The sequence below is a fragment of the Trachypithecus francoisi genome, unplaced genomic scaffold (assembly GCF_009764315.1).
Source record: "Trachypithecus francoisi isolate TF-2019V2 unplaced genomic scaffold, Tfra_2.0 Lachesis_group3, whole genome shotgun sequence".
NCBI lineage: Eukaryota > Metazoa > Chordata > Mammalia > Primates > Cercopithecidae > Trachypithecus > Trachypithecus francoisi.
Genome location: NW_022681468.1, coordinates 98,960,295 through 98,982,710, shown reverse-complemented (window position 1 = coordinate 98,982,710; position 22,416 = coordinate 98,960,295). Strand labels below are relative to the sequence as shown.

At 51.9% G+C, this 22,416-nt stretch overlaps 1 protein-coding gene and 1 pseudogene across 2 annotated transcripts in view; both read left to right on the top strand.

Annotated features, from left to right (window-relative positions):
- Positions 1-400: 400 nt before the first annotated feature.
- The window catches only part of SEMA4B (semaphorin 4B), a 45,581-nt gene continuing 23,565 nt past the window's right edge, over positions 401-22,416 (top strand). Inside the window, exons 1-2 of the mRNA XM_033189012.1 lie at positions 401-581; positions 16,555-16,829. Coding sequence (XP_033044903.1) covers positions 16,691-16,829 — 139 coding nt within the window. The 5' untranslated portion in view covers positions 401-581; positions 16,555-16,690. The remainder of the gene's footprint in view (positions 582-16,554; positions 16,830-22,416) is intronic.
- Positions 16,839-22,054, top strand: LOC117070218 (annotated as a pseudogene). The gene has a single exon (XR_004431831.1). The product of XR_004431831.1 is annotated as a 40S ribosomal protein S12-like (transcript).

The following is a 22,416-nucleotide window of genomic DNA, read 5'->3' as shown; positions in this document are numbered from 1 at the left end:
CTGATGCCCACTTTACAGATGAAAAACTCAAGGCTCAGACAGGTTAAGGAACTCGTCCTAGGTAACACAGCCAGTTAGGTGAGAGTGGATCTAGGATTTCAACCCGGGCCAGCCCAGACTCCAGCTAGTGAGGCCGCCCCCTGTGGCCCAGGTCCAGCGAGGCCGAGTCTCCCAAGGTGAAGGACCGCACAGTCCCTTGGGCTCCACGGCTAACTTGGGCCGACAAGCGGTTGTGGCGAGGGGGATCCGACAGGCCAGGGTGGTCGTGGCATCGAGTCCAGCGTTGCTGCAAATGGCCGGGGGCCGGTGGCGGTGGTGGGGCGGGGGGCACGGCCCGCATCAGGGAAGTCCCGGAGGCGCCCTGCGGACAATTCCCGTAAACACGGGCGGGGCGGGGCGGGGCTTGGCGGGGGCCCAGCATTTCCTGGGACGCCGCGCCGGATCGAGGCTGTGCGCCCGAGACTCCGGGTCCCCAGGGAGGGCGCTGGGCTGGCCTGGCAAGGGGGACGAGTCAGTGGACACTGTAGGAAGAGCGGCCCCGCGGGGGGCGATGACCGTGCGTTGGCCCTGACTCACTCCAGGTAGGCGCGGGGGGTGCCCGGCGAGGTGGGAGCCGCGGCCCGGGAGGTGGCGGACCAGGCGGAAACCGCCGCGCAGCCGCCGCCCCCACCCTTGCACCCGCACCTCCCGCCCGGCCCCTCTCCCCAGAGGGCGCCACCTGCACACTCTGATGGGCACTGGCGCCGGCCGCCGGGGGAGCCTGTTACTATGGCAGCGCAGGAGGCTGGGCCCATGTTCCCATGGCCACCGGGGGCCTTTGAGCAGCGTTCACATCGCGCCAGTGCACCACCCCTACTCCTAAATCCGGGACCTGGCCCTGGGGGGAAGTCATTTGGAATTCGGAAAAGGCCTGGCCCCCTGCGGAATGGTAATGGGTATGACCTCCGAGTTAGGCCCTTTGTCATGGCTTCTTTCTTGTCACTGAGCACCAAGGTGGTGGATACAAGGCTAGAAGAAGGAGGTTGGGGTTCTGGGCATGAAGCTGCTGTTGCGGCTAGTCGGGAGTTACTCTGGTCTAGCAAAAAGGCGCAGGAGCCCTGGGGCACCTCGGGAAGGTCACCAAACCTCTGCCCACATTTCCTTACCTGTAACTGAGTTAAACAATTCTTCTAAAGGTTGAAATGCCTTAAAATTTTGTGTGGGAAGCATACAAAGTTTTAAAAAGTTTTTTTCCCACAATGCCTTAGAACTGGAAAAGATTTAGCAATCACCTTGGCCCATCCCTCCTCATTTTCATAAGGAAAACTGAACCCAGAGAGATTAAATCGCTTCCCAAGATGACAATGAGTTAGTGAGAAGGTCAGGATTTGAACTCGGACCATGGCCATTTCTTTTGGTGATTATACTTTTTTTTTTTTTTGAGACATAGTCTTGCTCTATCCCCCAGGCTGGAGTGCAGAGGCGTGATCTTGGCTCACTGCAACCTTCACCTCCCAGGCTCAAGTGATTCTCCTGCCTCAGCCTCCCAAGTAGTTGAGACTACAGGCATGCGCCACCATGCCCAGCTGATTTTTGTATTTTTAGTAGAGACAGGGTTTCACCATGTTGGCTAAGCTGGTCTCCAGCTCCTGAGCTCAGGTGATCCGCCCACTTTGGCCTCCCAAAGTGCCTGGTTTATAGGCTTGAGCCGCGGTGCCTGGCCTTTTTGGAGATTCTGAAGCACAGGAAACTCTGGGATATGTCTCCTTGCACCTGGGGCTCAAACGGTTGGTGACAGGCAATCTAAATATGGGGACATTGGCCAGGCATGGTGGCTCACACCTGTAATCCCAGCACTTTTGGAGGTTGAGGTGGGTGGATCACCTGAGCTCAGGAGTTTGAAACAAGCCAGGTCAACATGGTAAAACCTTGTCTCTAGTAAAAATACAAAAATTAGCCGGGTGTGGTGGCGTGTGCCTGTAATTCCAGCTACTCAGGAGTCTGAGGCAGGAGAATGGCTTGAACCTGGGAGGTGGGGGTTACAGTAAGCTGAGATTGTGCCACTGTACTCCGGTCTAGGTGACAGAGCAAGACTCTGTTTCAATAAATAAATAAATCAAATAAGGCTGGGCGTGGTGGCTCATGCCTGTAATCCCAGCACTTTGGGAGGCCAAGGCAGGTGGATCACCTGAGGTCAGGAGTTCGAGACCAGCCTGACCAACATGGAGAAACCCCATCCCTACTAAAAATACAAAATTAGCTGGACGTGGTGGTGCATGCCTGTAATCGCAGCTACTTGGGAGGCTGAGGCAGGAGAATAGCTTGAACCTGGAAGTGGAGGTTGCCGTGAGCCAGCTGAGATTGCGATTCCATTCCAGTCTGGGCAACAAGAGTAAAACTCCATCTCAAAAAACAAACAAAAAATAAAATTAAAATTAAAAATTAAATAAGGATTGGGGACATTGGCAACAGTTGAACTAAATATGGGAAATGGAGACTTGTGCCTTGGGGAGAGCTGAGTCTCTCCTCCTGCTTCGTGGGTCTTGTGCCTTGAGGCTCCTGCTTTAATGTAGTGTCTGACTACATTGGACAGGATGGTCCAATATAAGTCCCTAGGAGCCAAGCATTCAGCCACTCTCCAAAATACCATCTCTTCTGATGCCAGCAAAGCTGGTGAGCCTGGAGCTAAGCGAGAAAACTGTTTAGCTTCCCTAAAGCAGGGAATTGGGACTCTAGTCCTGCCTCTATCAGTGTGGTGCTGTTTCCTTTGAAAGGGATAACAGAAAAGTGGGGGAAAAGATCCAGGAAGGAAAACTTGAATGGATCCTTTGGAAACGATTTGAGACAGTCAGCTAGAGCAGAAAACATTTGCTGGGTACCTGCTATTTCCATATTCTGTCCTGGGGCTGGAGATGAAAAACCTGAGTTAGGCAGGCCTTGTCCCTACATTCAAGGAGCTTGTAGAAGAGAAGGGAAGAGAGGGATGTGATGTGTAAATGAGTATTTCACTGCAGCATAATGAGGTCCTAATAGGAATCTGAGCAAAGTGCAGAGGGAACTCACAGGAGCAACTGTGGAAATTAGTTGAAAACAGCAGGATTCTAGCCTGTGCAGCCTGGGAGCACTTCTAGAACTGCCAAATTGGCCCTGGCCACTACCTTTGCTGGAAACAAAGGATAAGGGAGTGAAAGTGTCTAAAGAAATGTGGGGGTCGGGTGCAGTGGCCCACGCCTGTAATCCTAGCACTTTGGGAGGCCGAGGCAGGCAGATCACAAGGTCAGGAGATCAGACCAGTCTGATCAACATGGTGAAATCTTGTCTCTACTAATTAGCTGGGCATGGTGGTGCCTGCCTGTGATCCCAGCTACTCAGGAGGCTGAGGCAAGAGAATCACTTGAACCCGGAAGGCAGAGGTTGCAGTGAGCTGAGATCATGCCATTGCACTCCAGCCTGGGCGACAGAATGAGACTCCATCTCAAAAAAAAAAAAAAAGAAAAGAAACGTGGGGCAGGCATGGTGGCTCATACCTGTAATTCCAGCACTTTGGGAGGCCAAGGTGGGTGGATCACTTGAGTCCAGAAGTTTGAGACCAGCCTGGGCAACATGGTGAAACTCGGTCTGTACAAAAAATACAAAAATTAGCTGAGCCTGGTGGCCCACGGCTATAGTGTCAGCTATCCGGGGCGCTAAGGTAGAAGGATCACCTGAGCCAAGGGAGGTTGAGGCTGCAGTGAGCCATCATCCTGTCACTGCATTCCAGCTTGGGCAACAGAGTGAGACACTGTCTCAAATAAAATAAAATAAAATATAAAATAAAATAAAATAAAATAAAGCCAGCCGAGGTGGCTCATGCCTGTAATCCTAGCATTTTGGGAGGCCAAGGCAGGCGGATCACCTGAGGTCAGGGGTTCAAGACCAGCCTGGCCAATATGGTAAAACCCTGTCTCTACTAAAAATACAAAAATTAGCCAGGCGTGGTGGCATGTGCCCGTAATCCCAGCTACCCAGGAGGCTGAAGCAGGAGAATTGCTAGAACCCGGGAGGTGGAGGCTGCAGTGAGCTGAGATCGCGTCACTGCACTCCAGCCTGGGCAACAGAACAAGACTCCATCTCAAAATAAATAAATAAATAAATAAGAAAATGTAGATCAGAATGATTATTCTCTGAAAGAACAGTTTAAAGGATCCTGATAAACTAAGCTCTGTGAAGGCAGCAGCCTTGTCAGTTTCCTTAACCTTGAGCAATGCTTAGAAGGCAGCAAGTGCACAAAAAATATGTGTTTCATGAATGAAAGAAGGAAGGGAGGGGGAAGGAAGGTAAAGGAGGAAGTGAGCGAGGGAAAGAAGGAAAGGGAAGGAAGGGAGAGGAGAGGAGTGAAGGAAGGAAGCAAAGGTAGGAAGGAGGGAGGGAAGGAACGAAGGAAGGACAGACATTGGCTTATAATAATTATCAGAAGAGGTGGATGGCTATAACTTGAGACAAAATGCGGTTGAAATTCTGACTATAGGTTGAATATCCATATGGGTTCTGGAGTCAGCAGATCTGGGTTGTGGTCCTAGTCCTGACTTATCACTTGTGTGACCTTACTAAGTCCTAGGACCTCTCTGTGCCCCAATTTCTCACTTCTGAAATGGGAATACAATAATAACTCATATCTCACCCTATTGTGAGCATTAACTAACTGATTGAATGTAAAAGTTTGGCACAGTCCTCACTTATAGTAGGTGCTCAATAAATATTAATTAGCTATATAAATGACAATTTTGATGTAGGTGGAAAGAATTTGCCAAATATTTCATGTCAAGGTTATATAACTATTGCAAACTGAGGTATAATTTTTTTTTCTGACAAAGACTAATTTTGAAAGTTCCCTGTGTCTGCAGACTAACACACCTTAGAGAAATGGTTCTTCACTTTTTTCGGGGGGGAGTGGGGGCTGGTAGCAAAGAGCTTTCGAAATTAAATGAAAGCTCTGATTCCTCTCTCCTGAAATGGCATCTCATTCTTGGGGTTCACAGCTCCCTGAAGCCCACCATGTGGTGAAGGGGCTCCCTGCTCTGCTGCACTGCTCACAGGCTGTAGTGAAAGAACTCAGGCAGCATTCATAGAAGAGGTGGCTGGGAGGAGCAAGCAGGGTCAGCTGTCGTTCAAGGGGTTTGTGGAAACCAAAAGATGAATGGCTAGAGATAAGCCCTTGTGGCCCCATGGGTGGGTCCCCTTAGAGCCTCCTTCCCTGCTAGGGCCACGCTGGGCTCACTCAGAACCTTGTGGGCTCCAGAGTCCCTGGTGTGGTGCCCACCAGCCAGACCCTCATTCACAGTGCATAAATGGTGCTGCAGGGTGGCTGCCGTGTGAGATTCCGGTCCAGGCACGGATCAGCTTTCTGTGCATGTTGTCTCCTAATACCACTGCTTTAGGGTGGCAAGTGGGCACACTGCCACACGTGGTGCATTCCTCAGAACCTCCACCTTGGCAAAGCAGGGTGAGAGTACAGCCTACAGAGCCTTAGGAAATCCGTGGCAACCCATCTATGCATCTCTGCCACCCTCCTAGGCATACCTGTTCCTGCCCACTCTCTGGGATCAGCATCAGACCAAGAGCAAGACTCTATCTGGGAGTAACAGTGGCAGCCACCAGGTGACCTGAGGTGATGGGGAAACTCCAGGGTCAGAGAGCTCCTCCTCCCTGGGAAGGAAGAGGCAGAGGGGAGAGCCTTGGGCCTTTGGAAAGGAAGGTTGGTTTCCTGAGGTGGAGGGAGGGCCCTGTCCTGTTCTTCTTTCCTCTCACAGGGTAATAGCCAGGGGTCTGGGGCTCAGACTGGGATTTTAGAGGGAATGACTCCATAGCAAATGGGGAGGTAGATTCCTGACTTCATGGGATCTTTGGAACCAGGATGTATGTGTATGTGTGTATGTGTGTGTGTGTGTGTGTGTGTGTGTCAGTGTCTTGTTCTGTGTGTGTGTGTGTGTCAGTGTCTTGCTGTCGCTGAAGCTGGAGGTGCCATCATGACTCATTGCAGCCTCTACCTCTCAGGCTCAAGTGATCCTTACACCTCAGCCTTCCAAATAGCTGGTACCACAGGAGCACACCACCAGACCTGGCTAATTTTTAATTTATTTTTTGTAGAGACTGGGTCTTCCTGTGTTGCCAGTCTAGTCTCCGCTGGACAGGCGAGTGGGTGCAAAGGAAGAGGCAGACAGCAGCTCCTGAACTCGTATTGGGGAGCAGAGGAGTGACAGTGGCAACTTCATGTTCTACCCTGTCAGGGCAGGGACAGGTTGAGCCCTGCTGATTGCCCCACAGCTCTGTGGGGCGGGGGGATCCCCTCCCAGGGAGTGGCCAGCTCAAGCCCCAACAGGCCCCAGTGGGGGTGGTGCTGGGTGTCGGGCTCCTCACCACAGCGAGCGCACCTGGGACTTGGTCTGGGCAGGCCGGTTCTTTCTGCCCATGAGAGTTGCAGCCTCAGCACCAGCTTTTCAGGAGGTGGCTGAACTTGAGGGAGTACCCAGAAGGGGGTCCTCAGAGATGGGCACCTAAGATATTTCAAAGTTGTTGACACCATAGGGCAACTTTCAGATGGGGAGGTGAACCAATAACATAGCAGGCATGGCCTTGTTCATTGAGCATTCACTACATGCCAGTGCTGCCTGTGGCTTTATATGTACTCTCTCTAGCTACCCATGAAGTGCTGCTCATAGCACTCCGTCTTAGATGAAGAAGCTGAGGTTCAGAATGACTGTATGGCTTGCTAAAAGTCCACAAAATACGGAAGGTGCTGAATTCTTCTGACAAAAGAACCTGTATGCTTAACCACTGGATTCTACCACTTCCAGGAGCAAGAAAAACAAGAGGCCAGTAGCGGGGAAAATGGTTTGGGGAACGGAGATGAAGCCATTTATTTACCTTTGTTGCCAGACCCTGGGTAAAAGCTGCCATTGAGTTTTGAAGGCAGTATAAGTGCTGACCCGGGGTGGATGCCCTCTGCTGCAGAGGGCGCTGGCCCAAGGAAGCTCCCAGCCCTGAGGACTTGGCAGCCATTGGCTGATTTGAAAGTATACACAGGGTGTGCCAGCTGGTGTGCTTCCTCTTCAACATGTATTGATGCTGCAGCTGAGCTGTTGCCCAGCCCCTGGGGAGAAGACACCAGCAGTGTGCCCAGCCAGGGCAGGGTGGAGAGCTGCAGCTGCAAGTTGGCATAAGAGGAGGGCTCAGGGCTACAAGGGGATGGTGGTGGGGGGCCAAGGCCTGGAGAGCTGGGCTGCAGCCAGTGTATGTCTGTGAGGCCTTGCTGGGCAGCCTGCCAAGCTCCTCCCCATTCCCAGCCTGCACCCGAGAATGGGGAGGAGCTTGAGTGCTACCCCAGGAGGGGGCGGGTGGGACCTTTGGGTTCAAGCTCCACTGGGCTTGGCAGGAGGCCCCTCCCCCACAGTCAGCAAACAAAGTAATGACTCCCAGAGTAGAACTATGGAAGCCAGAGATCTAGGTTCCCCTGGGTGGGAATTAGAGCAGGCAGACCTGGCCAGGAGCCACCTGGCAGGGGCCATCCGTATCCAAGGACATGGCCTGCATGCAGCTGGGCAGAGGCTGTACCCATGGATGATTAATGGGTATTGATCACTGGGGAGGCCAAATGTAGCCTGGACCCTGCTGGCACTTGCCCTGCGCCTATTCCCTTTGTACTGGGTAGGGTAGAGAAGCAGCAAGGATATGTGTTCATTTGCTTTATACTTTTAGCCATGCTTCCCTTTATTTTCTTTCCCTTGTAGCTTTTTTTTTTTTTTTTTGAGACAGAGTCTTGCTCTCGTCACCGAGGCTGGAGTGCCTTGGCACGATCTCAGCTCACTGCAGCCTCCGCCTCCTGGGTTCAAGCAATTCTCCCTCCTCAGCCTCCCGAGTAGCAGGGATTACAGCCTCATGCCACCATGCCCGGCTAATTTTTGTATTTTTAGTAGAGATGGGGTTTTGCCATGTTGGCCAGGCTGGTCTCGAACGCCTGACCTTGTGATCCTCCCGCCTCGGCCTCCCATAGTGCTGAGATTACAGGTGTGAGCCACCACGCCTGGCCTCGTTTGGGCCTCTTAATAATAGATTCCTATGTACAGTTTATCTCTCATTCTTGTGCTTCTGTCCTTATGTGTGTATGTCTGTGTGTATGAGAGAGAAAAAGGAGGAAGGTCCATGGGGAGGAGGTGCCAGAGCGTGTATGAAGAAGGGGCCAGCCTTGATGATGACTTCATATTGCTGGCCGGGGCACGGAGGAAGCAGTGCCCCATCTCTTCGTCTCTTATTTTGGTACTCCCTTTCCAAGCTGCCTCCTGAGCTCTTTATAAACACTGGCATTCTGGCCGAGAAAGACTCGCCAACATCCAAGAGTGGCAAAGGGGAACAGGAGACACATTGTTGGCTTGGGAACCGCTCCTGCTCGCAGGAAGTCAGCTCACAGGAGATTTTTCTCTGTCAGTGTCCTCCTGTGGTTTCTAGTCTGGGGAGAACACATCAGCACACTAACGGAAGAAAGGGGAGCCCGCGAAGACCAAGGCTGCCACACTGAGGGCGTGGATTTGAGGGCTCTTCTCCAGGCTGACAGTTGGGATCCTCATTTTGTCAGCCCTGTGGAGTTCCTACTAGAGTGCCATGCAAGGCAGTGGGGGTTTGGAAGACAGAAGTCCTGTCACTGCCTTCAAAGGGCTTGCTGCCCAGTTGACATAAGACATACTGGAAGCATTTGAGCAGGATATAATTATCCGTTTAGTGAGGCCGCATCAGCCCCTGTCTCCTCTCCTCTGAGATGAGCACAGCAGTCACACAACTTATGTGTTGCCAAGACACCAGGGCAAAGCAGCCCTGCCACCATTTTAGGATCTGCTTGATATAGAGATTCAGGCACTCAACAAATAGTGATTGAGCATGTGGCCACACATCAGATGCTGTTCTAGGTAAGTGCAATAGACAGAAGGTAGAAGAAGGAAATGTTGTAGCTAGCACCTTGACTTTGACAAGATTTCTTGCAATTTTGTTCATAATATTCTCTTTTCTTTGGTGGGTGTTGAGGGGGGATGGAGTTTCCCTCTTGTGCCCAGGCTGGAGCTCAGTGGCAGGATCTGGGCTCACTACAACCTCTGCCTCCCAGGTTCAAGCGATTCTCCTGCCTCAGCCTCCTGAGTAGCTGGGATTACAGGTGCTCACCACCATGCCTGGCTAATTTTTGTATTTTTAGTAGAGACAGGGTTTCACCATGTTGGCCAGGCTGGTCTCAAACTCCTGACCTCAGGTGATCTGCCCATCTCAGCCTCCTAAAGTGCTGGGATTACAGGCATGAGCCACTGCTTTCGGACCATAATAGTCTTATGGATAGTATGGAGAAATGTGGGCTGAACAGTGCAGTTAGGATGACACATAGCTAGTTGTTCAGCCTATAAAAGATATTGATCAGGCCATTTGCGGTGGCTCACACCTGTAATCCCAGCACTTTGGGAGGCCAAGGCAGGTGGATTACCTGAGGTCAAAAGTTCCAGACCAGCTGTGACCAACATGGTGAAACCTCGTCTCTACTAAAAATACAAAATTAGCTGGGTGTGGTGGTGCATGCCTGTAATCCCAGCTACTTGGGAGGCTGAGGCAGGCGAATCGCTTGAACCCACGAGGCAGAGGTTGCAGTGAACTGATATCATGCCATTGCACTCCAGCCTGGGCAACAAGAGATAAACAACATCTTAAAAAAAAAAAAAAGGCCGGGCGCGGTGGCTCAAGCCTGTAATCCCAGCACTTTGGGAGGCCAAGGCAGGTGGATCACCTGAGGTCAAAAGTTCCAGACCAGCTGTGACCAACATGGTGAAACCTCGTCTCTACTAAAAAAAATACAAAAAACTAGCCGGGCGAGGTGGCGGGCGCCTGTAGTCCCAGCTACTCGGGAGGCTGAGGCAGGAGAATGGCCTGAACCCGGGAGGCGGAGCTTGCCGTGAGCTGAGATCCGGCCACTGCACTCCAGCCCGGGCCACAGAGCGAGACTCCGTCTCAAAAAAAAAAAAAAAAAAAAAAAAAAAAAAAAAAGATACTGATCTGTTTTAACCTTGATGGAGGTCTCTAGTGGTGTGCCATTGGGCTCTGTTTGTGACTCTGTCTCATCCATTTATTTATTTGTTTACTTATTTTCAGCCTCCCAAAGTGCTGGGATTATAGGCATGAGCCACTGTGCCTGGCTGTCACCCTTTTTTTTTTTTTAATCACTCAAATGTTTAAATGAAAAGATTAGTACAAAAACACCTAATAACTCTTCACCTATATTGACCAGTTTTTGCCAGTCACATTCATATTCTTTCTCTCTAGTATATGCACATACATATATATGTACATTTGTTTTTGCTGAATCATTTGAAAGTAAATTGTAGACATCATGACATTTCACCTGTAAAGCTTCAGCAGGTGTTTCTGAAAGACCAGGACTTAATCACATCTGAGAAATACCATTATCATACCTAAAAAGATGAAGAATGCCGTAATATCATCTAATACACAGTCCATATTAAAATTTCCCCAATTGCTCCATGGCTTTTTTTTTTTTTCTTTTTCAACATTCAATCAAGGTTCACACATTGCTATTGATTTTGTTTTTTTAGACAAGGTCTCATTCTGTCCCTTAGGCTGGAGTGCAGCAGCACCATCATGGCTCCCTGCAGCTTTGACCTCCTGGGCTTGGGTGTTCTTCCACCTCAACCTTTCGAGTAGCTGGGACAACAGGTGCACACCACCATGCCTGAGTAATTTTGTATTTTTTGTAGAGACCAGTTTCACCATGTTGCCCAGGATGGTCTTGAACTTCTGGGCTCAAGCGATCCACCTGCCTTGGCCTCCCGAAGTGCTGGGATTAGAGGTGTCAGCCACCTCGCCTCGCTGCATTTGATTATTATGTCTTTTTAGTCCTTTAACCTAAAACAGCCCCACCCCTGTCTGTTTTGCCTCTCACTAGATTGCCCTTTCTGAAGAGTCCAGGCTAGTTGTCTCGTAGAATACTACTCATGCTGGATGTGTCTGATTGTGTCTTCATTATTAGATCTGGGTTACAACACACCTTTGACAAGAATGCTGCAAAAACTGATGATGTTTTGTACTTGTTTTATTTTTTTTTTTCTTTTTCTGAGATAAGGTCTCACTTTGTCACCCAGGCTGGAGAGCAGTGGCGTGATCTTAGCTCACTGCAGCCTTGACCTCCCAGGTTCAAGCAGTCCTCCTGCCTCACCCTCTGAAGTAGCTGGGACTACAGGCATGCGCCACCATACCTGGCTAATTTTTGTAGAGACGGAGGTTTGCCGTATTGCCCAGGTTGGTCCCGAACCCCTGAGCTCAGGCAGTCTGCCCGCCTCGGCATCCCAGAGTGCTAGGATTCCAGGCGTGAGCTGCTGGGCCCAGCCTGTTTTGTACTTCTTATTGCATCATATCAGAAGGTAAATTACGTCAAATAGTCCCATTACTATGATGCTACTTTTGTCTACTTGGTTAAGATTGTGGCCACGAGATCTCTCCCTTAGAGATAAATGTTCCCTTTGGTAATTAGTAAGTCATCTGTGGGACAGACTTTGTTAACATATAGTTTCCTAACAATCTTCCACCCAATGATTTCCCATCCACTGATGATTCTTACTTGAATCTAGATTTTCTAATTCCATCACCATTTCTTCTACATTTTTTTTTAAATTTTTTTTTTTTTGAGACGGAGTCTCGCTCTGTCGCCCGGGCTGGAGTGCAGTGGCCGGATCTCAGCTCACTGCAAGCTCCACCTCCCGGGTTTACACCATTCTCCTGCCTCAGCCTCCCGAGGAGCTGGGACTACAGGCGCCCGCCACCTCGCCCGGCTAGTTTTTTTGTATTTTTTAGTAGAGACGGGGTTTCACAGTGTTAGCCAGGATGGTCTCGATCTCCTGACCTCGTGATCCGCCCGTCTCGGCCTCCCAAAGTGCTGGGATTACAGGCTTGAGCCACTGCGCCCGGCCTTTTTAAAAAATTTTTTGAAGACAGTCTCGCTGTCAGTCAGGCTGAAGTGCAGTGGCATGATCTCGGCTCACTGCAACCTCCGCCTCTCGAGTTCAAGAGATTCTCCTGCCTCAGCCTCCCGAGTAGCTGGGACTACAGGCGCCCACCACCACGCCTGGCTAATTTTTTTGTATTTTTTTTTTTTTGAGACGGAGTCTCGCTCTGTTGCCCGGGCTGGAGTGCAGTGGCCGGTTCTCAGCTCACTGCAAGCTCCGCCTCCCGGGTTTATGCCATTCTCCTGCCTCAGCCTCCGAGTAGCTGGGACTACAGGCGCCCGCCACCTCGCCCGGCTAGTTTTTTTTTTTGTACTTTTTAGTAGAGACAGGGTTTCACCGTGTTAGCCAGGATGGTCTCGATCTCCTGACCTCGTGATCCGCCCGTCTCGGCCTCCCAAAGTGCTGGGATTACAGGCTTGAGCCACCGCGCCCGGCCATTTTTTTGTATTTTTAATAGAGACGGGGTTTCACCGTGTTAGCCAGAATGGTCTCGATCTCCTGACCTCGTGATCCGCCCGCCTCGGCCTCCCAAAGTGCTGGGATTACAGGTGTTAGCCACCACTCCCAGCCCTGCTCACCCAATATTTTTATCAATAGCTTGAATAAAGGCATAAGGAATGGTTATCATGTTTACAGATGACTCCAAACTGGGAGGGGAAGCCAATGTATGATAATAGAATCAGTTTTCTTTTCTTTTTTTTTTTTTTTTGAGACGGAGTCTCGCTCTGCCGCCCAGGCTGGAGTGCTGTGCTCACTGCAAGCTCCGCCTCCCGGGTTCGAGCCATTCTCCTGCCTCAGCCTCTCGAGTAGCTGGGACTATAGGCGCCCACCACCTCGCCCGGCTAATTTTTTTTTTGTATTTTTTAGTAGAGACGGGGTTTCACCGTGTTAGCCAGGATGGTCTCGATCTCCTGACCTCGTGATCCGCCCGTCTCGGCCTCCCAAAGTGCTGGGATTACAGGCTTGAGCCACCGCGCCCGGCCAGAATCAGTTTTCAACATGACTTCAGTGGGATGACATCTGAGCCAGAACCTATTATTTATTTATTTTTTGAGACAGAGTCTCGCTCTGTTGCCCAGGCTGGAGTACAGTGGCACAATCTCGGCTCACTGCAAGCTCTGCCTCCCGGGTTCATGCCATTCTCCTGCCTCAGCCTCCTGAGTAGCTGGGACTATAGGCACCCACCACTGCGCCCGGCTAATTTTTTTTTGTATTTTTAGTAGAGACAGGGTTTCACCGTGGTCTCGATCTCCTGACCTAGTGATCCACCCGCCTCGGCTCCCAGAGTGCTGGGATTACAGACGTGAGCCACCGCGCCCGGCTGGTAAAACTCTTTATTGGACCAAAGTTGATATAAAAAAATAGTTCTGGTTGTCAGCTGCCATGAGTCAGCAGTATTTTGTGACACAAGTTGCATTCATTCATTCATTCAGCCAATACTTATTGAAGTCCTACTTACCATGTGCCAAGCACTATTCTAGAGGCTTCAGATAACATTACTTAACAAACCAAATAAGCAAAAATCTCTGCCCTCCCAGTCAGCATTCTGGGGGAGATGGGATGTCAGACAATAAAGAAAAACCATAATATATCATATGTTATTCAGTGATGAGTGCGCTGAAAAAATATCTCAAGGTATTTTTAAGGAGATAAGGGGCATATTAGGAGGAAGTTCAGATTCTTCAAGGCGATAAATGAGCAAAAGGAAGCAAGGGACTCAGTCCTGTGGTTATCTAGGGGGAGAGTGTGCCAGGTGAGGGAGCAGCCAGATCAAAGGCCCTGCTGGGTTCAGGCTACTATACATGTACCTAGTGTGGATGAATGAGGGGAAAAGTAGTAGAGGATGCAGTGGTACTGGTGGTGAGGATGACATGGAGGGCTTTGCAGACCATTGCAAGTAAAGTCATTCTGAATGAGATGGGGGAACCCTTGGACCGTGTTGAGCAGAGGAAAGCCCTGACCTGGCTTGTTTTGTTTTATTTTATTTGAGATAGAGTCTTGCTCTGTAGCCCAGGCTGGAGTGCAGTGGCACAATCTTGGCTCACTGCAACCTCCGCCTCCCAGGTCCCAGTTCAAGCAATTCTCCTGCCTCAGCCTCCCGAGTAGCTGGGATTACAGGCACACACCACCATGCCCAGCTAATTTTTGTGTTCTTAGTAGAGATGGGGTTTCACCATGTTGGCTAGGCTGGTCTTGAACTCCTGACCTCAAGTGATCTGCCCGCCTCGGCCTGCCAAAGTGCTGGGATTACAGGCGTGATTCACCACGCCTGGTCTGGCTTGTGTTTTAGAGACTCACTCCAGCTGCTGTGTTAAGAATAGATTGTAGGGGAACCAAGGAGGAAACGGGGAGAACAGTTAGGAGGCCCTTCCAGTAACCCTGAGAAAGAGGGTGGTGCCTGGGCCCTAAGGAGCTGGGAAGTGGTCAGATTATAGATTTGCTAATGGATTGGATGTGAGGAGTGAGAGAATGAGAGGAGCTGAGGGTTTTGGCCTGAGCAACTTAAAGGTGGAATTGCCATTAAATGAGAGGGGAAGGCTGTAGGTGGAGCACATGAGAAGGGGGAGAGATCAGGAGCTTAGTTTGGGACATGTTGGGCTTGAGACACTTTTTAGACAGCCAAGTAGAAATGTTGAGGCCGGGTCAGGCGTGGTGGCTCACGCCTGAAATCCCAGCATTTTGGGAGGCCAAGGCAGGAGGATCCCGAGGTCAGGAGTTCAAGACCAGCCTGGCCAACACTGTGAAACCCTGTCTCTACTAAAAATACAAAAAATTAGCTGGGCATGGTGGCATAAACCTGTAATCGCAGCTACTCAGGAGGCTGAGACAGGAGAATCGCTTGAACCCAGGAGGCAGAGGTTGCAGTGAGTGGAGATTGCACCATTGCACTCCAGCCTGGGCGACAGAGCAAGACTCTGTCTCAAAAAAAAAAAAAAGTTGAGGCCATTTGGCTGAGCAGGGCTGGACTAGGCTGCAGATAGGAGTTTGGGTATCACTGGTTGTAGGTGGATTGACCCCATTTAGAGTAAAGCATCCAAACCTGGGCAAATAGTAGCACTGTGGGTGCTTGTTGCTGTCCACATCCCATGTGGAATTATGTGTCCAGTGCTGGGAGCCCCTTTAAAAGGGATGCTGCTAGCCTGCACCAGGTCCACAGAAGGGTGATAGTGGTACAGAAATCATGGAGCATGAGGAAGCTTAGCTATAAGAAAGGAGACCTGGGACCATATGGGTGCTGTGCCCACCCTCTTGACAGCATTCCTGTTGTGGGAGCAGATGTGGCAGGCCCTGGAAGTGGGGAGGAGAGGAAACGAGGTGCTCTGAGGAGGCTGATTTTGGCTGGGGGTGAAGAGGAGCTTTCCTGCAATTGCAGCAAATTTATGGAGAGATGGTCTCTACTGCCATGGAAGTAACTAGCAGAGGCTTTCACTCTTTTGGACTCTAACTACAGGAGGAACTACTACAGTTTTCTGTAATCCTGTGCACACTTAGGAAAAGTTGAAGTAGCTTTCCCAAAATTACTTATCCTTTGAGATTATTGCTTAGTTTCTATGTTTTGTTTGTTTCTTAATGTTGTTGGGATCCACTAAATTGATTTCAGAATCTGCTAATGGTCTAGGCTGCAGTTGGAAACCCCTGGTCTCAGCAGAGCTGAGCTCCTCCCGTGGAGATGTTAGAAGCCAGGAGAATTAGGGGTGGGTGCCTCTGGGCTTCCACTCCAGTCTTAGGGGTTCCCTTCCCCTGCCAGGCCACGTGCAGGTTGTGAAGGTCTTACCTCCTTAGCAGTACATTAAATCCTATTATCCCACTTAAGCTAATCTTGCCCTTCCCCCACCCAAGGGCTTCGCGTGGACAGAAGAGTAAGTGGACCAGCCCGCAGGGTGCCTGGACTAAGTGCTGAGCTTGTAGTGAATGCCCAGCCATGACTTGCAGTGGACTGACCTGTGCAAAAATTGGACTCTCAAGCTGCTAGCCCCGGTGTCAGCACGAGCTCGGCCGAGTTCATTTGGTCGCAGGAACAAGGGGGCCAGGAGCAAGAGGGGAGGGGGCGCCTAAAGGGGGGAGACCAAGGCCTAATCACCAGCCGCCCCCCAACTCCCTAGGCGCATAGTGGGGACGCAGCGTGTCCCCAAACCAACGCCACTAGCAGAAGGTCCCAGAGGAGCCGGAAGGGGCCGGGGCCTGGGCGGCAGTGGGAGGGTCTGAGCAGTGGGGGCGGGGAGCTAGGGGTCGGCTTTTGTCAGTGTCTCAGCGCTCGGGCGGCCGCCCGGGCTACTGATCACTGGCTTGACCCCCTGCGGCCGCGCCCGGAGCTGCTGCCTCCCCTCGCGCTGCCAGCGCCCGTGAAGGTGGAAGGGGGAAGGGGGAAGGGGCGGGCCGGCTGGGCTCACCGCCGACTTCCTCCTTCGGCCCCGCCCTCCGCCGCTTGCGGGCGAGCTCTGCCCAAGCCGAGGCTGCCAGGCCGGCGCTGGCGGGAGTACTGTGGTGCCCCGCGGAGGGGCTGCGTTCGCCAGGGCCCACGTGACACTGTTTCTCACCTCCCGCCCCCCAGGTCTGAAGGCGGGGGGCCCCGGGGCGACTCGGGGGCGGACCGCGGGGCGGAGCTGCCGCCCGGGAGTCCGGCCGATCCACCTGAACCCGAGCCGCGGGACACCGTCGCTCCTGCTCTCCGAGTGCTGCGCGCCGCGATGGGCCGGAGGAGCTGGCTCGCCCCCCCATGGGGCGTGCTGCCGCCTCGGCCACCGCTGCTGCTCCTGCTGCTGCTGCTCCTGCTGCAGCCGCCACCTCCGACCTGGGCGCTCAGCCCCCGGATCAGCCTGCCGCTGGGTGAGTGCCGGGACCCGGGGGCGCGGACCGGGGGAAGGAGGGCTGCCGGGGACGTGCCTCGTGCGGAGGTGACCGTGACAAAGGACCAAGGAGGGGACCTGTCGGAGGCACGGGGTCCATTAGGACCCCTTCTTTTTTCAAAGCGCTGCGCTCAGGGAGGGAGAGGAGAGGGAAGCTGTGGGGTTGCGGGCCCCTTTCTTCAGTTTTCTTTCTGGGCAGGGATGGGGTCTAGCCCGCTCTGTCGTCCCCGCTAGTTCCCTTAGGAGGATGCACTTTCGGCGGGGTCCGCCTGCCCATCTACTTATCTTTGATGCTGACCAGAGCCGACCGCGGTGCCGCCCCCGATGGCGGCTGGGGTTAGAGGGAGGCCAGTGCTTGCAGTCCTATAAACACTGGGGTTCTGGTATTCCCAGCAAGTCGCAGCAGGGCCGGGAGCTGTGGTGGGGCGGGCGGGCGCCCGATCCTCCCTCTCCGCTCCTCCATCCCTGGCTTGCCAGTGCAGCCCCAAGCCCCAGCATGGAGAGACCTCCAGGCCCTGGGAGCGACCAAGACTGCGGATAGGGGCAGCTCTGGGCGCTGACATTTCCAAGTCCTGGGCGCGACCCCTCCTCAGAGTGATCTGGGAGTGGCATCCTGGTTGTCTGGGTTCCTTTCCTGGTGCTCACATCTGCTTCTGTGGCCACCTCCTGTTTCAGCCCTGTGCCCTTCCCTCTCCTTTTCCCTTCCATCCGGTTGCTTCTCCAGCTCTTCTTGGGGCACTTGGGCTTTGGATTCAGAGGGTCCTGGATCCCAAGCCCATTTCTTCCACTGGGCAAGTAAGTGCCTTCTGCTCCTAGTGCCCCACTTTCCTCATCTGCAAAATAGGCAGAGTCATAAGTGCCTTGCAAGATGTGTTACTCGGATATGAAGTTTATAAGTTCCCAACAGATGTTGTATCCGCAAGCCCTTTAACTTGTTGGTTGTCATATTGTCTGAATTGGAATAAAGCATGTATAAATTAGAGGTTACAGACTGAAACTGTCCCAGACTTCCATGTCCTCACAGCATCCCCCCCCCCCCCCCCCCCGCCCCGAAAGCATCCTATTTACAAAAGAAAATAGTAGAATCAGCACTTAAATTAAGGCAGGGCCCTAGTGGCTTCAAGTAACCCTATCTGAACCCCTGTCTGAAATATTGCAGATGACCTGCGTTCAAATGCTACCTCAGCCACTTAGTAACCGTGTGACCTTGAGCAGGCTACTTAAAGTTTCTGGGTCTTGATTTCTTCATCTGTAAAACAGGTATAATAATAGAACCTACCTCAAGGTAGTGAGGATTAAATCAGCTCGTGTTTGAAAAGTCGTTGGGACAGGGCCTGGTACAGGAACCGCTGAATGAGTGTTACTCAGCTCAGAGTTTATTCCTGTACATCTCGCCCAGATCTGGGGTGATTCTGCCTGGGGTTAGGACAGGGTTGGGGTGTTAGTTTGACTGTAGCCCCTTGGGTGCTTCAGCTTGTGAAGTCAGGATAAACAGGTGTAACCAGCCCCAGGCCTGCTGCGTTGCTACTTCTGTTGTGGCCATAACTCCCTTTGCCCTCAGACCCTCTCATTTTTGGGAGAAGGCAAGGTGAGATGGGGGCAGATGCTCCAATGGACTCCACTTATGTCCTTGGGAAAGCTGGGCTAGCTCATGGGACCATGTCAAAAGACAGTAGGTTTCATGTCCAACTCTGGAACTGGATGGTACAATGACAGAGTAGCTAAAAGGCAAAACTGGAGAGCAGTAGGGGCATCGAGGGGACCTGCTTCCCGAGGAGCAGCTAGAATACTTGGTTATTATTACCCATGCAGCTGCAGGACCTGGCCCACTTCTACAAGCCTGTGACTGTTCTTAGACTTCTGTCACACGCCAGCATTCACCTGTCAGGGCTGCTGTAGGCAGACTTGCATTTTGTGCACTGTACCAAAGTGCCCAGCTGAGGGCTGAGAGGACCTGAAATGCAGTCCACACTCAGCTCTCCAACCTGGGAATCCTGGAGCAAAAGACCCCTTCTGCTATGTTCTTGGGGCTAGGTCTGCCCAGAGTGGCCCATTTTTCCAGTCCCACCAAAGCCCTGGAATAGTGTAGCGGCACCCAGCTACCTGAACTTGTGAGCATGTATCTAGACTCGACTGAGTTGCCACTATACCCTGGAGTGCCCCCTCTCTGGGCTTCCTCCTGGCCCTCATACCCACCTCCCACTCTTACCTACGTGCAGGTCCTAGGACAGGCTGGAGGTCCGGGAGGGGAATGCCCTGGTAACTGAACAGGCTCACCCTTGAGTGTGGCCTAAGGCGGTTTCCTGCCTCATCCCAGGGGGCTCATTAGATGTTCCTGGCAGTGTGCCCATCCTGGGCAGGCTCGTGGTGACCATGGGATGCCGGGTCCAGGGCCCTAGTGCCCTCCCTCACATGCATCTTAGGACAAAAGGGTCATGGAACTGGAGATTACACACCTCCCTTTCCTCCTGCCACTCACTCCTCTACTGAATTCCCACCCACACCCCATAAGGACCCAGATGCCTAGGGACAGTAGGGCTATGTCTGTGGTTTAAAACAAAATCCCTTGAAGTGGAGCGTCCAGCTTGCCCTGCATCTGGGGTCCTTCATAGGGAACCCTAATTATTGTTGATGAACAGCACATTCCTGGGGTGCTTAAGATGCAGGAGGTCAATTTGTGGCCTCGCCCAGTGGCCAGTAGTGGGAGGAGGTTGGGGGGACAGCCACTAGGGGCTCCACAGTCAGCTGGAAGTCTCTGAAAGGAATGCTTGAAAGAAGCATGTGGAATTTGGGTTCTCTTGTGTTGGAACTACCACTCAGAGCTCCATGACCAAAGCCTCAGTCAGGAGCAGGAGTGGTGCTGAGTAGAAGCAATGGCACCCAGTGCCTCCCAGCCTGGCCATGTGGGGAGAAACAAAACACATCTGCTCTCATGGTCCTCCAAAGTCTTATTGGGCCACCTTATTTGGACACTTAAAGGGAATTATTATTATTATTATTTTGAGATGGAGTTTCACTGTCTCCCAGGCTGGAGTGCAGTGGCGCCATCTCGGCTCACTGCAGCCTCTACCTCCAAGGTTCAAGTGATTCTCCTGCCTCAGCCTCTCCAGCAACTGAGACTATAGGTGCCTGTCACCATGCCTAGCTAAGTTTTGTATTTTTGTAGATATGGAATTTCACCATGTTGGCCAGGCTGGTCTCGAACTCCTGACCTTAGGTGATCCGCCCATCTTGGCCTCCCAAAGTGCTGGGATTACAGGCATGAGCCACCACGCCCAGCCTTAAAGGGAGTTATTAATTCCCTCCTGCCCCAGAAGTGCCAGGCGGGAAAGCTCTGAATGCAGTATTTCTGAAGCAGATTGGACAGAAATCTGTAGGCCTGCAAACTGCAGTCACCAAAACCCCATTGAGCAGAGAGAATGGGGCATTTGGTACACATCAGCTGCTTGCCCTCTGGCCCTGGAGGAGGCAGCCAGGGTCAAGGCTGCCCTGGGAAGCCTTGATGCTGGTCCCTTGTTGAGCCCTCACCCCGGTTACTGGCTTCCCTCCTTGACATGGTCTCAACTGGACATGAACGTTTGTCTCCAGCTCTGTCCTATGGGCCGGCATCTCTCTGGCTCTGCAGAGGCAAGTGGAAGGCGCTCTAACTGTGGATGCTCAGAGCCTGGCTTTATAAAGTAGCTTGCCACCCTTACTAACTGCACAACCTGGGGCAAGCTCCCAGTCTTCTCCAGGCCCATTTTCACATTAGCAAGATAGGAATAATGGCCATCTTCACAGTGTTCTGAGGGGATTACATGAAATAATATATGTAAAGTGTTTGGCATGGTGCCTGGCACGTGCTGCGTCCATGGTAAAAAGGTAGCTTCTGCTTTGTTGTGCTAGAAATCCCCTGCCAGCCTTGCTTGGTGAGGTTATTTGCATCCATTTTGGTGCACACTGGTGGTATGCAGTCCCTCTGCTAGGTGCCAAGCCTGTCGGGCTTAGCGCCTGCCCTGGTAGAAAAGACAAAGCAAGGCCCGCAGGGACTGATTGGAGATCATTATCAGGGGTCCTGCTTAATTATAGCCCAGTTATTAAGTGCTCCTGACTCAGCCTTTTCAAAGTCCTCCTTTGCCTGAAGAACCTCTTCTGCATGGGGCTGGACATGCCTCTCCCTACCTGCCCCTCACTGGTTCTGCTCTGACTTCTGCACAGCCCACATCCAGCTGGTGTTGAAATACCTATTTGCCAACCCAGGAAAGCTGTAAACTTGCACAACTTTTGGGGCACATCTGGATATACCAGCATGTTCATCCTCTAGGCAAGAGACAGAGGGTGGCACGAGGCCTGGAGAAAAGGCTAGACTTGGGTCTTGTCATCAATCACTCCTTCCTTTATCTTCTTAGAGCCTGTTGCCTCTCAGTCCACCCCCATGGGTGCTCAGGCTGGCACAGGACTCAGGGGGCCTATGATGTGGCCCTCCCTGGGGATCAGGGGGAAGAGGAACAACACAACTCGAGACTCCTGTGGTCGAGGCCTGCCTTCCCTCAGATTAGCTTTTTGGGAAATCTGCTCCCTTGGACTGCATTCTCTGTTTTTCCCCAGCTGGTCTCCCTGCCCCTGCTCTTTACATTCTGTTCTCCGTTTGCTGGGAGCAGGACAGCTATCCTGTCTATAAGATAAGATAATTAAAAGCCTGGTGGCTCTTTCCCTGCTGCCACCAAGTTGTGCAGAGACGGAGGCTCAGGCTCGGGTGCATTCATGATTCTGCTTCACCCATAACCCACTGCCATGGCCGAGGAAGGCATTGCTGCTGGAGGTGTAATGGACATTAATACTGTTTTACAAAAGGTGCTAAAGACAGCCTCATCCACAATGGCCTAGCACATGGAATTCGCGAAGCTGCCAAAGCCTTAGACAAGCACGAAGCCCATCTTTGTGTGCTTGCATCCAACTGTGATGAGACTGTGTATGTCAAGTTGGCGGAGGCCCTTTGTACTGAGCACCAAATCAACCTAATTAAGGTTGATGACAACAAGAAAAGGGGGGAATGGGTAGGCCTCTGTCAAATTGACAGAGAGGGGAAACCCCATAAAGTGGTTGGTTGCAGTTGTATAGTAGTTAAGGACTGTGGCAAGGAGTCTCAGGCCATAGATGTCATCGGAGAGCACTTCAAATGCAAGAAATGAAGAAAACCTCTTTGACTTACAAAAAAAAAAAAAAGCACCTGGTGCCCACACTGGCTCTATACTTGTTAGTTCACCATCGACCCTCTTCTGGGCACTGAATACTGGAACTCTTAAGGGCTGGCTCCTGCCCTGTGGCAGAGATAGTCACAGAAGAGTAGTGACTACAGAGTAATACACAGAGGTGGAGTGTTTTGTCCAGCTGCTAGAGTTCTGCCTCTCAGGCCTGTGGTCTGACCTGTTGTGCATGGAAGCTCTATTCTGCACTCCTGGATCCATCTGGAAGCCCATCCTGTAGTCTAACAGGCTTCAGAGACGTGGGGGGCCTGTGGTGAGGGAGTTTCAGTGGGATGGTAGGTAGGAGACAGAAGCCATCATTTTACCATATTCCTAAAGAGA